At 45.0% G+C, this 12,359-nt stretch overlaps 1 protein-coding gene across 1 annotated transcript in view; it reads left to right on the forward strand.

Annotated features, from left to right (window-relative positions):
• Positions 1–12,359, forward strand: part of LOC142588573 (MAM and LDL-receptor class A domain-containing protein 1-like) — a 273,168-nt gene that overhangs the window by 47,401 nt on the left and 213,408 nt on the right. The window contains exons 4-7 of the mRNA XM_075700413.1: positions 533–611; positions 2,736–2,891; positions 5,949–6,158; positions 9,406–9,503. Of these exons, the coding sequence (XP_075556528.1) occupies positions 533–611; positions 2,736–2,891; positions 5,949–6,158; positions 9,406–9,503 (543 nt within the window). The remainder of the gene's footprint in view (positions 1–532; positions 612–2,735; positions 2,892–5,948; positions 6,159–9,405; positions 9,504–12,359) is intronic.

The raw sequence follows: 12,359 nt of genomic DNA on the forward strand, positions 1-12,359 counted from the left end.
ACAATCTCGGCATATCTCAGCACGCATTGCCACGAGAAAACTTCATAAATCCTGCACAGTTTCGTACTCTTTCGTGGATGGAACCAAATAGCTTGTGAGTTCACATTTTCTTACTTTAATGACATTGCCTGTAGTTTTTCAAATGTTTCCATTGGTTACGTATTGGATGCATAATGTTAATCAACTAGTGTCTCCACCGCGACATGTAGTCGCGCTTCAATCGCACGGCCCTAATTGATGTCGCTGCTTATTGGTTTGGAACCACATTTTAGTTTCGCATTCCTGACCATGTGAATTGACTTTGGTCAAGACGGCATCCACAGCATATCATTGCTTTCGGAAACCGGCCAAGGATCCAGGCTAATTCTTGTTCCGTTCCATTGCCAGTGAAGAATATTATCAATAATATTTTACATTACATCAGACTAACTGGGCGGAACGAGTGTTTACGCAGGGTGCACTTTCCGGCTTTAATACGACAATTAGTCTCTTTCTGCCCATTTAAACTGATTTGTTTTTATATTGATTGCAGATTCAACTTCAGTCTGCATTCACCGACGGCACTGTGGCTGTAGACGACCTTTCCATAACGCCAGGAAATTGCCCAGCACGTAAGTGAGACAATGCTCAGATGGGATAACGCGCTTTAATGGGTTCTGGACCGTGTGGCATGTATCAAGCAAGCGTTGCAACAGCCAACTCTCGCGGTCATCAGGTGTGTGCACGCGTAACGCTATGCCTCTCTAAAGTTAGAAAGCCAAACATTACTGAAGTTGACCCGGCCTAAGGAAGTACGAACCTTACTTCGTATTGCTGTCTAATACTTCGCTAACGCTACCAATGCTCCGCATTTCGGGCGATACCGCAACTTTTTTCGACAACTGCAGCTTGTTTATGCGAGTGTATTTTGGTAGTGGAACACATTAACCTCATCACTTCTTACTAGCCCTGAAAGAACTGAACCTGTTGAGTGCCCAGCAAGCTGCATTTGATATTGACGCGAAATAAGTTTGCACGTGATGACACGGGACCCTTAAGGCGAGAACGACGAAGTTCGTGGTTGCGCGCGCGTTCTCCGACGACCAGCCATCGCTAAAGGCAGACTATTTCTATTTGTTCGGCTCTTTTACCTTTTTGTTTTGGTGCTGTTATGACAGAAAACTGGCGAATGCCTCACTGTCTTTGCCGTTATTTTTTCACAGTGTATTAGCGAGTTGCATTTTCAGTATAACTATTGTTTTTTTTTTGCTTTGCTATGTGCCTATGCTATTTTTCCCTTTGTACTTTTCTCCACATCTTTGTTCCCCTTTCTTTCTGTACCTATGCCCCCCCCCTTGCATGGACCTAGCCGGTGGCGCTAACTGCACGTCACTTCCCGCTTTTACGCGTGAAGTGCATTTCTTTTTAGTTCGTCTTATGTGGCTATATCTTCGTATACCTTTCATTACGTTTCCTTTTTTGCATTCAAATATATTCAAGCGTTGCATGTGAGGTTACATTCTTTAAATTCTTGCAGTGACTAGTGCGATGCTTTCTGTAGCGTGCTGGATGCTTGATGAGGCATACCGGCATTTTGGCGTCTTTTGCTTTTTAGTTTAGTATAGCGTGCAAAGGAGATTTGCGCGTAATAAAAAGGTTTCGTGTTCTTTCAGGAGGCAACAGAAATTTTTTTTTGCAGTTCGTAAGTTAAGACAGTTTTATACCAATTGGTGGATTGCAGGCTGAATGCAAAAAAAGCCTATAGAAACACTTGTGTGCGAAAATAACAAATTGCGAAAAAAAATTTTAAAGAGATACTCGTGAAGTTGTGCCTTATAGAACATAACATAAAGCGGCAAGGGCTTTCTGAAAGTAAAGAGTGACTGACCTGTTATTTCACAGGTGTGAAAAAAAAGCTGATATTATTGATGCTCAAAGTTGCATTTGTACATGGAACAGCAAAGTTTACGCATGTATTTGAAAAAAGAAACAATGCGTAGACACAACAATAATATACTATCATAAAGTCATCAAGAAAGCTTCGGCTTATGCCGTCGGAAAAATAAAAGTTAACACATAAAAACACTGATATAGGCGTGCCGCAGAAGAGATCTGATAATGTTGAAGAATGAAAAAGACTAAACGAAACAAACGAGAACAATAGTTATACACCCGCCATCACTACTTAGAATATATATGGAAGGGGAAAAAGGGCTTTATTGGCAACAATAAACCCCCCTTACAAGTGCCCTAAACTAGTTTCCGACCGTATTTTCCTGAAAAAATCGTTCAGAAATAGTCCGTAGGAAGTCACCTTCCAAGTAAACCAATCGCTAACGTTGGATCTCTGGTTGAATATAAAATTAGAAACCCGTCCAACACTGTTGCTTTACCGATTATGTCTCAAATCCCACAAGCGTCACCATGGGTTCAGAAGAACTAGCGCTGCACACCTTAGCGGTTCATATAGATATAGCTGGTATACTTTACACATCCGGTGTGCCATGTAGAATGTTTTGTATCTCCTCCTCGTAGACGTGGACGCATGCAAATATGTTTCGTTGCTGTGATATTTCCGAAAGGTCTGGCCATGCTAGTGACCATCAGCTAAACGACGATTAAAAAAAAAATTAAGACTGTCTGAAAATCTTCACGTAATGGGTCACGTGACTAATATGGACTAGAAATATTTTTCTGAACATGTTTTATATACGAAATGTTCTGATATATGCGTGTTTGTTACCTGAACGTTACAGCTTCGCAAGAGGGTTCCTGCACGTTTGAAAATTCAGGCTGCGGCTACACGAATGACCCGGCCAACCAGAAGGGACATGTGTGGCTGCGACGGCTTCCATGGCAAAGTATCTCGAAAGACGTACCCCTCAAGGATCACACAACACAAACAAAGGACGGTATGTAAGGGCGAACATATTGGTGCTAAAAGTACCGGGGTGCTGATGGTTCTCGGGAGCGGCAGTTGGATGCGACCGCTCGGGATGGGCGGGCTAGCGTGTTCTTAATCTCATGCTGCGTTTGTTTGTTCGCTTGTTTGCTCTCTATTAGTGGCTCGTTAGCCGTCGTGTACTCAGCGGTACCGCTGGCGAAAGCGTGATACTATAATATGTTTCGTTTTCATGCAACTCAGGACAATTCTTTTTCAGTTAAAGAGGTTCTATCTTCTTCATTGTTGTTGCCATACAGAAGAATACTGTCATTATTAATTGTTTGCCAACCTCTCTGAACATTATACGCTTCAGGGGAAATAGCGTTTTGCCTGGGGTTAGATGGTCGCTGACGAAGCCAAGGAGGGTGCTTAGATCGCCGAGCAAGCATTAGCTTTAGCAATTAGCCTTCTTCCTGGATGCAAACAACGCCTGCATGAAGCCCCTTGAGCGAGGCACGCGCTAATCTCACGGGAAGAACGACACCGGAGGCAAGCAGTGCACGTCCGCGAACCGGTGGAAAGCAATATCGTCAATACACACTCGAGTAAAACGTCGTGGTACGCTGTCCCCACATTTTTCTGTGTTCCTTTGCACAACGTTTTACTATATCTACCCGGCAAAGGCGATCACACCTTATTGGAGGCCATGAGCGCAAAAGAAAGATATGTTGGTGCAGTACAACGGAGGCCGAATTTCGCGTTTACCGTTTGTTGACATCACTAACGCAGCAACAATATTTTTAATCCTGTGTGCCTCTAAATACTAACATAAAGCGCCGATGTATGTAGCTTGAGAGTTATAGTCGAATTTTGCAGGACTCTTGCAATTTATAAGGAGGAGTACAAAAAGAGGCATTTCGCCGTCACGAGTGTTTGATCGACTTTGTCTTGAAGTAATACCGCTTCGGGCATGTGCACTTTCAACGACCGCTAGAGTCAACGACCGTGAAAATACGTGAGCGCTGTTGACTTCGTCAATATGCGCACGGGCCGTTTCAATTACTCTTGAAAGGTTAACCGGCCGCACGGAATGTGGCAGCATGTAAACCGTTCCGCTGAAACTTAGCTTATGAAACCTGGCTTTGGTGCCGAAAAAGCAAGTACGTCTTCAAGCGTGTTTTTTTCATACTCATTATGCTGCAGACAAGTTTCATGATTTGGTAGTACAGGCGTTTTAAGAGTGAACAAGCAAACAGCGAAAGACATGTTCCAGAGCGCAAGGAAAAACGGAAGACAGCACAGACGTTAAAAAAAAAAGACAAGAAAGGTAAAACTCTGGAATTGGCGTTCTACCTGTCATGTTACCTTTTTCAAGCGAAGTCTTGCAAAAAAAAAAAAGGAAAGAAGACAGTTGCTCCCAGAGCAGAGCATCTGCGGGAAAGCTCACACAATAGGGCATGTTGACTGGTTGCGCGCTTACGCCACGCGCGCAACCAATCAGCGCCTTTTCGCTTCCGCCATGGAGGGAAAGGGCAGGAAAGGATGTCGCGCGCGCTGCCCGCCGGCTTCGTTTCCGTTCAGTTCAGTCTCGGAAAACGGATAGGACGGCCATGCTTTGTGCGTTCCCCCGAGGAACGGGCAGCATTCGACGAGCGGCGGCGAGAACTCGCTTTTGAAAGGGCTCGCCGTCGGTGCGCCGATCCAGCCGTTAGAGCTGCCTGAGCCCAGGCAATTCTACAGCAACGACAACAAAATCCCGAGCTGAGGGAGCGGGAGGCCGAAGCAATCCGGCACCGTTAACTGTGGGTTACTTAACCGTGACGAAAGCCAGATGTACTCAGGGCAAGTTTCACTTACCCCCGTATTAAGGTAGAGGAAGGGTTGGTCATTTTTTTACCTATGTACACTTTTACGCGCTGGAACAAATATTTGTCTAAATTCCAACTATCCGAGCTTTTTGGCCGGCGTGTGACAAAACAGACACGAGACCTTATCGAGGTTTTCGGGTCTCCGTCAAGTCGATAACAAACGAGTCACAGGTATCTGAACGTTATTGCGCAACAACGTTCAGTGATAGTTGAGTTTGACGGTCGTTGATTTCAAAATAACAAAGAAGTGTGCATGTGACACATGCACATAACGTAGTGGTAGGCTGAATGTACAGTGTTATACTGATTTAGAGTCAACACCCCAGTGCGTGGCAAAAGCGAATTTTAATCTCTGGTAAGCCTGGAGTGCGAGGCTCTGTTGCAGTCACGCAGGTTTGTGTCTGCATCTGCGCAGTGCATTGACGCCATTCCTGCCCGCAACCGACACGTTTTGGTGAGCGACCTACTCACTGGTCTACACTGCGCATTATTCTTGAGATGTTCCTTAAGTACGTGAATGTTTCGTGACATATGTTTTTTGGACCTGCAACTGCTCGGCTTTTGAAACGTTTTTATCTGCGCAGTAGAATGGAATAGTAATGGTGATACCGATATGTACGGTTCCAATAATGCGCGAGCATACGCAACGCTTCAGCTACTCTTTCTTTTTAAGCAGTGCTTCCTCTGTGATTGATCTTGGACTTTCCATGTTCAAGTTTATCGTAATGTATTAAGGAGCATAACTTTGCCCCTACAGTGCTACAGTTCATTTGACCCCAAGATTCCGTTCCCAGTGTTGTCTGTAACAACCTGCACTTTAGCTGAGTGCATTTGCATTTATCTCGTAGTCGCCTCCACTCTTTCTCATGCACTACAGCCACAAACTTTGCGCATTTAAATAGTCTTGGCTCCCTTATGTCGGAATAATTGTGGAACGAAGAGGGAGGGAAGTATACACGTTTGTGGTGGCTACACTAGACTTAGAAAAAGAAGATAAAAAATAAAAACGACAGCACGCAAATGTAACAAAGAAAGCTAAAAGAACAAGAAAGAGAATAACAAATCAAACAGCGAAACGAATTCAGGCAGTATCACCGTCCTTCAGTGCTCTAGACAAGTTTTACGCAACGCGAGCTGTTTTCAGAATAAATTAATTACACGGAGATCACTTTGTCATTTCCTTTCTTTTTGACTGTGCAAGTTTTCTTGTTTTCCAGGAGGTTATGCTTTTTACACAATATCCATGTGGGAAAAATCGTCGGGAGTACTCACATCAGCAGTTCTAAGCAAGCCGGAGAGTCCGAAACAGTGCCTTCGCTTCTTCTACTTCGTACCCTACGCCAGTCAGTACCGTGGCCTGCTCGTGCAAATTATTCGAAACCTGCAACCGGGATCAAGGGCGTCGTCACAACTAAACGTGACTACAGGTAACCTCACCGATAATTATTAGGGATCATTTTCAGCAGCACGAATGTTTTTGTACACCGAAATCCTGTAAAAGAAGAAGAAAAAGAAAGGAAAGCCGACTACTTTGCATGTGTGATCCGAAGAAGGATTCAGAAAGCCGAATTACGAGCAAAATTGGGAGGAGAAATTTTACAAAGTTAAAGAAAACCTTCACAAAATCACCAAGCTTAGGATGCTCACCGATGCAAAAACAAGCACTTTAGGCGCCAGGACGTGCTTAGGCAATCGTTGCCCCAGATGCGAACTTCCATGCTTGCGCGAAAAGTGAACGTAAGTCGATTCACAAACCGAAACGGACATCACATCTGTCGACGTATAAGAAAATTCTGTGACATAGTTCTCGTGTAGCTGCCGCTGATACGCGATGAAACGCGTTTTCGAAAAATTTTAATTTAGAACAAAGACGTAAAATAAAAATGAAAATAGACGACAATTGGCCTCCGGGAAGGAGCCGAATCCCCACCTACCACATGACGCAGGAGATGGCAGCACGAAGCCGAGCACGTGCCGGCTTACGTTAGCGCATAGGCAGACCCAGTCTTTATTCATGAAGTAGCCAGGGTTCTCGTCGAAACCACTTGATCACGCTGGCCTTATGTGTGGCGGAATCGAAAGTGACTGAAAGTGGGCACAGATGTCTGTCTTCGTAACATAATTACTTTTTGAAACTGTCTTCAAGGGTCTGTGAGAGTGCTGCGTATGGTCAGCGTATCAAAAAAGTAGCAATTTCACCCGAAAGGCGAAACATTGATTGCGACAGCAAATTATTAGATAGACGCAGTAAGGTTAGTAGATTAACCATCTGTATAAACTGCTGTAAACATTCGCTTATTCACTAGATTAAGAAGCACGGTGTCACGCATGCACGGGCAAACATAAACACATCTCACTCCGTGACCGTGGACACCCGCTTTCAGAACGCTGGCGTGATCAAGAGCGGCTGCAGCGGCGAACGAATTACCATTCGTGCTGCCTCTCGCTTCAGCCCGAACTATGAGCGTGAGAACACAGCGCAAACATCAGCTATCATCGCGTCGGCTAGCATTCGAACCCACCGCAGATTACCTCCAAGATAGGACGCTCGCGGCCGCGCTCAGCCGCGGCATGCGCAACCATGGCAAGAGTAGAAGCGGAGATGCGCGCTACCCTGCCTGCCCCCGTAGCGCGCGCGCTCCCCGCCTTCGTCCCTTGCCCGCGCGAAAAGACGCCACCGCATCAAGCCACCATCCTTTTCGGCTCCCCCCGCTCGCATGCTTTCTCTCGCCCCTACAACGTACGGCGCGCGGCCGCGGTCTTATCACAGTGGAAATTTATACGGGACATCACGGCGACGACTACGGCGGAAATTCGCCATCAGTGTACATATACTTGCTATCACAATAATACCGATCTGAGATGGAGCCCGCTGAGGCTTGAACGTGAAACGTTTGCTGTTTAGTTAGACAAAAGCTACCAACATTTGTGAGAACTTGCCGAATGGTAGACCACGACATGGGTATTGCAGCGCAGACTTCGAGTCTGTAAGGAGCACTGCATCATCAGCAAACACTCTTGAGTTTGTGGCGACGGGCGGCAGTGCGAACCCGCAGGTCTCGGCAGGCCTCCGAAGAGAGCAGACAAGACACGGGAGCGATCTCTCAGGCTAGGTTTAATCTACTGAACGCTAGCCGGTGCGAGCGAGTGCCGAGCGCAACACCCGCGCACATGCGGATGCGAGCGTTTGCGCTAGTTTAGTCATGCGACGTCAATGCTGCTGCCGCTACAAAAGGCAGGTGAAGCACCCACCTCTTAGGTGATTCATGTGCCATCAGCGAGAAGCTTTAACAGCTCTTGAAAAAGGGCGGGATCAAACTGCCGACCGCGATCCGTAAACAGTTGCTTAAGTGCAGCCGGACCAGGCAATGCCTCTGGACACAAAGGCTGCTGCAACTATGGGCGCCGAGATGTCGGAGTTGGGTGTAGCCTCTGGTTATCGTGTGTAGTGGTCGATGCATTTGACTACGTAACAGTAGCGCCTCGAAGATAGAAGATGACCGACGAGGTCTAAGTGCACAATGTCAAAACGGGCACCCGGTGGAAGAAAAGGCTTGGGAGGTGGTACGGGGTGGCGCTGAATCTTGTAGCATTGACATGGCAGGCAGCAGCAAACCCAGTTGCGAACACACATTTACCCGGGGCCATATTAAGCTACTGGAAAGAAGATTTCGCGTTGCGCGGATTCCAGAATGCGACAGATTGTGAACTATCTCGTACAGACGTGGACGAAGTGATGCCGAAATGAAAGGTCGAGGTGTACCTGTAGAAATGTCGCAGACAACCGGTCTACTACCTGAGGAGGTATTCTGTAAGGGTCTACCTAGTGTACGTGCCCATTTTGTCTGCTGCTGATGTGCTTATTGGCTGTGGCACCTAGCTGCTGCCGGACGCGCAGCCCAGCCAATCAGAACTTCAACAACAGACGAAATGAACATGTTTATAGGTGGATTCTTACAGAATAGCTCCCCTGGAGTCAGAACGACGCCCTCTATTGGCAGGGAAGTTGACGAACTCCTGAGGGTACGAAGTTCAATGTCGTTGTGCTGGTGACTGGCAAGTTCAACACCTGCTTATGGAAAACCATCTGCTCTTCTACCACACATAACAGCGGCAGAAATAGATGAACACGCTTGTCCGTTTGCTCTGTGGCAGGTTAGTATACTCAATGCCCATGAAAAAAAAAATCTTATTGGCTTGAAACTCCTCAGGACCTCAATAAAGTTCTTGACTGACTGACTGATTGATTGGGTGCAAAACACAATTAAGGAACTTGTAGAGACTGGTACTCTCTTACAGATTCTGTTGTTCGGTCGACATCATTAGCTGAATTTCTACGCCACTTAGATGATTTCATCTATGGCACTAGCACAGGGCGATGAGGTCAGATTGCTGCTGCATAAGATTGCTGTTCAGATTTTTGAGTGATGCATTTTTGTTTTGTTTATGTGGTGCATTTTCACGAGATGATTTTTTTTCTTTAACTAATGTATAACTATGGTTTTCAATGTGTTCTGTACTACTTATTTTGCTGTTCAGTTTCGTTTTGTTTTTTCCACTCCTGTTACAGCCCCTGAATGAGGCTGACAGTATGAATAAATGAATGAATGAATAAAAGGATGAGAAAGTGAATTTCCGTCTGTGGCCTGTTTTTAAATTTTTTTTTTTTTACAGAACAAAGGGATGAAACGCTTTGGAGCCGCAATGTAGCGTTACTGCCTAAGAGGTGGGCGCCCGCTGAAGTCAGATATACTGCCACGGATAAGTACAAGGTGAGTGTCTATAGCTTTATTGTTGGGAAGGAAACTGGGATTTGTTTTACTTAACATATTACTTGGACCGATGGCCAATTGTAAATGAAAATTCTGAGATTGGCTTGCGCTGTTCCAGAATGGCAAGTACACACACCTGTCATACCACAGCATTTTACTGGTTCCTTTGGGATTAAACGGCTTCAGTGTTAGTGTTCAATGTGGACGACGTTTCATCATGAGAACCTTGCTTTCAGTGGAACTTGCGTTGAACTGAAGAGGTCCGGAATATCCTAACGATTCTGATCCAATAAAAAATTTCACTCCATAAGAGCTGGCTTGCACACCATCGCGCCGTCCCTATTGACGATATCAACTGAAGAACACAACGGATGATTAGAAAGCAATAAAATGACGGGAAGCGCATCGCTATACAGGGTGTTTCACGTAACTTGAGCCAAACCTTAAAAATATGCAACTGCCACGTAGCTGGACCGAACCAAAGTACGTACGTTGCTTGCCGTCACTTGGGGATACTCCGATTATTTATTGTATTCTATCTAATTAGATAATTAGTTCTAATTAATTCATCATTGCCTAACTAAGTGATCAATTATAATTTTTTTCGGAACGTGAAAGAAGCCCGCGAATACACGCAAAATTGCCGCACGAGTGGCCCCTCGAGGCACTTTGCTTGTATTCGTGGGCTTCTTTCACGTTCGGAAAAACACTTTTATGTAGCGCGCATTCAGCAACAGAAAGCTGTATCGGGAGTTTCTCATGTTGCTCTACAATTTTCTTATTGACACTTTTCATCAAATTATAATAATTGAGAAGTTGATTTATTAATTGAGACTCTAATTAGGCGGAAGGCAAAACATAATCTGAGCATCTCCAAGCGACGGGAAACAAAGTTACCTAAGCATGGTTCTGTCCAGCTACGTAGCATCTGAATATTTTAAAAGTTTGGCTCAAGTTAATTGAAACGCCTTGCATTATTATAGGTTCCTGGTTTGTCGCAATCTGATTAAATTAGGGGGAAGGTGATACTTATTTAGGAAAAACGCTGTGCTATAGACTCATTTGCGTATCACATTCATCGTGGCCAAGTGCTGGGGTGGGAAAAAACCCAGACTTGATTGAGCGGCGGCCATTTACACAGATCGCGCGGGAGAGAGCTAGTGCCTTTCACTTGTCATGCGTATCGTGTACAGCTTTAGGCGGGTACTGCGCATGTTGCCTGTCGCTGATATGATACAATTTGTTTTCTAGTTTTAGCAAGGCCTGACTTGCTTGGCAATTAATTTGTGCAATAAGGTGCAAATACTTTGTTCTCGTGGTTACCCTGTCGTATCCTACGGCGGTGAATCACGCCGTACTTTATTCACAGAAATGGTACATTACGCAGGCAAAACCGAGAATATAAGAGCGTCAGCAAGAGACGAAGTAAAGGAATTCAGCCGGGGTTGAACCTGCACCATTCCGTTTCCATGAGTGGTGCCCAAGCGATTACGCTGTCCGGAGGTTCGCATATAACTGCAGGCATTAAGGATGTCGCGCTGCGTCATGTCTGCTTGCTGCAGTCTGACGCGCAACGTTTTTTCCGACGGAGGTGATAGAGTTCGGCGTAGTAACCGTGCGTTGCAGGCCCACGTAGCGACGCTGCGCACGAGAGCACGGGCGAGCTGTGGTCCGTAATGGTCAGGTTAAATTCGGCGCGCTGCGGCAGCGTTGTCGAAAAGATGAACCTACGAAAAGCGCACGTCCAGCATCGGTAAACAATTGTGTGACAGGTTGTCGTGATCAGTAAACGCCAGAACATTTGCAGACGTGGAGCAGCATCTTTGACAATAAAGAGGGGAGTTTATTTTTTTTATTTACGACATATACTGGGATCGAAAGCCTAAGCAGGGGGGGGGGGGGGCGTAACAAAAGCAGTTGACAAAAGTAATTCAAGAATACAAAAAATGTAGCGATATGGTAGAACACAGTATAATACATAATTATAATCAAAAGTCACCAGGATAGAGCAAAAGTGCAAAGCACAACCAAAGAGATACACAATATAAAAAAAAACACCATAGTTTTTAGCGTGTGGTCACGAACCGAAAGGCACACAGCTCAGTCAGGATTATCCCCATTACAAAATGCTTCCAACGGTAACGAATTCCATTATGTTATGGTCCGAGGAAAAAAAGAATACATGAAAAATTTGTGCATGCAAATTAAGGTTCAAGGGTATGAGCATGTGTACGTCGAGTTTGCCTAGAAATTCAGTGTGTTAATGCAGTTTCAGGTTTAATGTTAAATTTACCAAAATATAGTAAATGGAGAAACTTCAGCATAGCAATTGCTCTTGGGTGTTTTAAAACAGGGATGTTATTACTAGCCATGAAGGTTCAGAGCGAGTAATTCCTCTGGTAAGCGTTAAATATAAAACGGACCGCTTTTCTTTGCACCATCTCAATTTTTCTAATATCTTTCTTAAGATATGGATCCGAAACGACACTAGCGTAATCTAACTTAGGCCTTATAAACGCTTTGTAGGCCTGTAGTTTTATTTATGATGGAACTGCTTCTAGTTTGTGCCTCAAGAAACCGAGCTTTTTAGCAGCGGATGAGCATGTTTTAGTAATATGACTTGGCCATGATAAACGAGAAGAGAAAGGGTTAACCGAGGGTCCCGATCTTTATTAGTCAAATCCTAAGCAGCCAACAAACACTGACACTAAGGACAACATAGGGGAAATTACTTGTACTTAATAAATGAAATAAAGAGACAATAAATAAATGGAAATTAAAGTGGATGAAAAAACAACTTACCGCAGGTGGGAACCGAACGCACAACCTTCGCATGTGTCAGTGTTTCTTTCTTCG

This window comes from Dermacentor variabilis, chromosome 1, assembly GCF_050947875.1.
Source record: "Dermacentor variabilis isolate Ectoservices chromosome 1, ASM5094787v1, whole genome shotgun sequence".
Lineage (NCBI taxonomy): Eukaryota > Metazoa > Arthropoda > Arachnida > Ixodida > Ixodidae > Dermacentor > Dermacentor variabilis.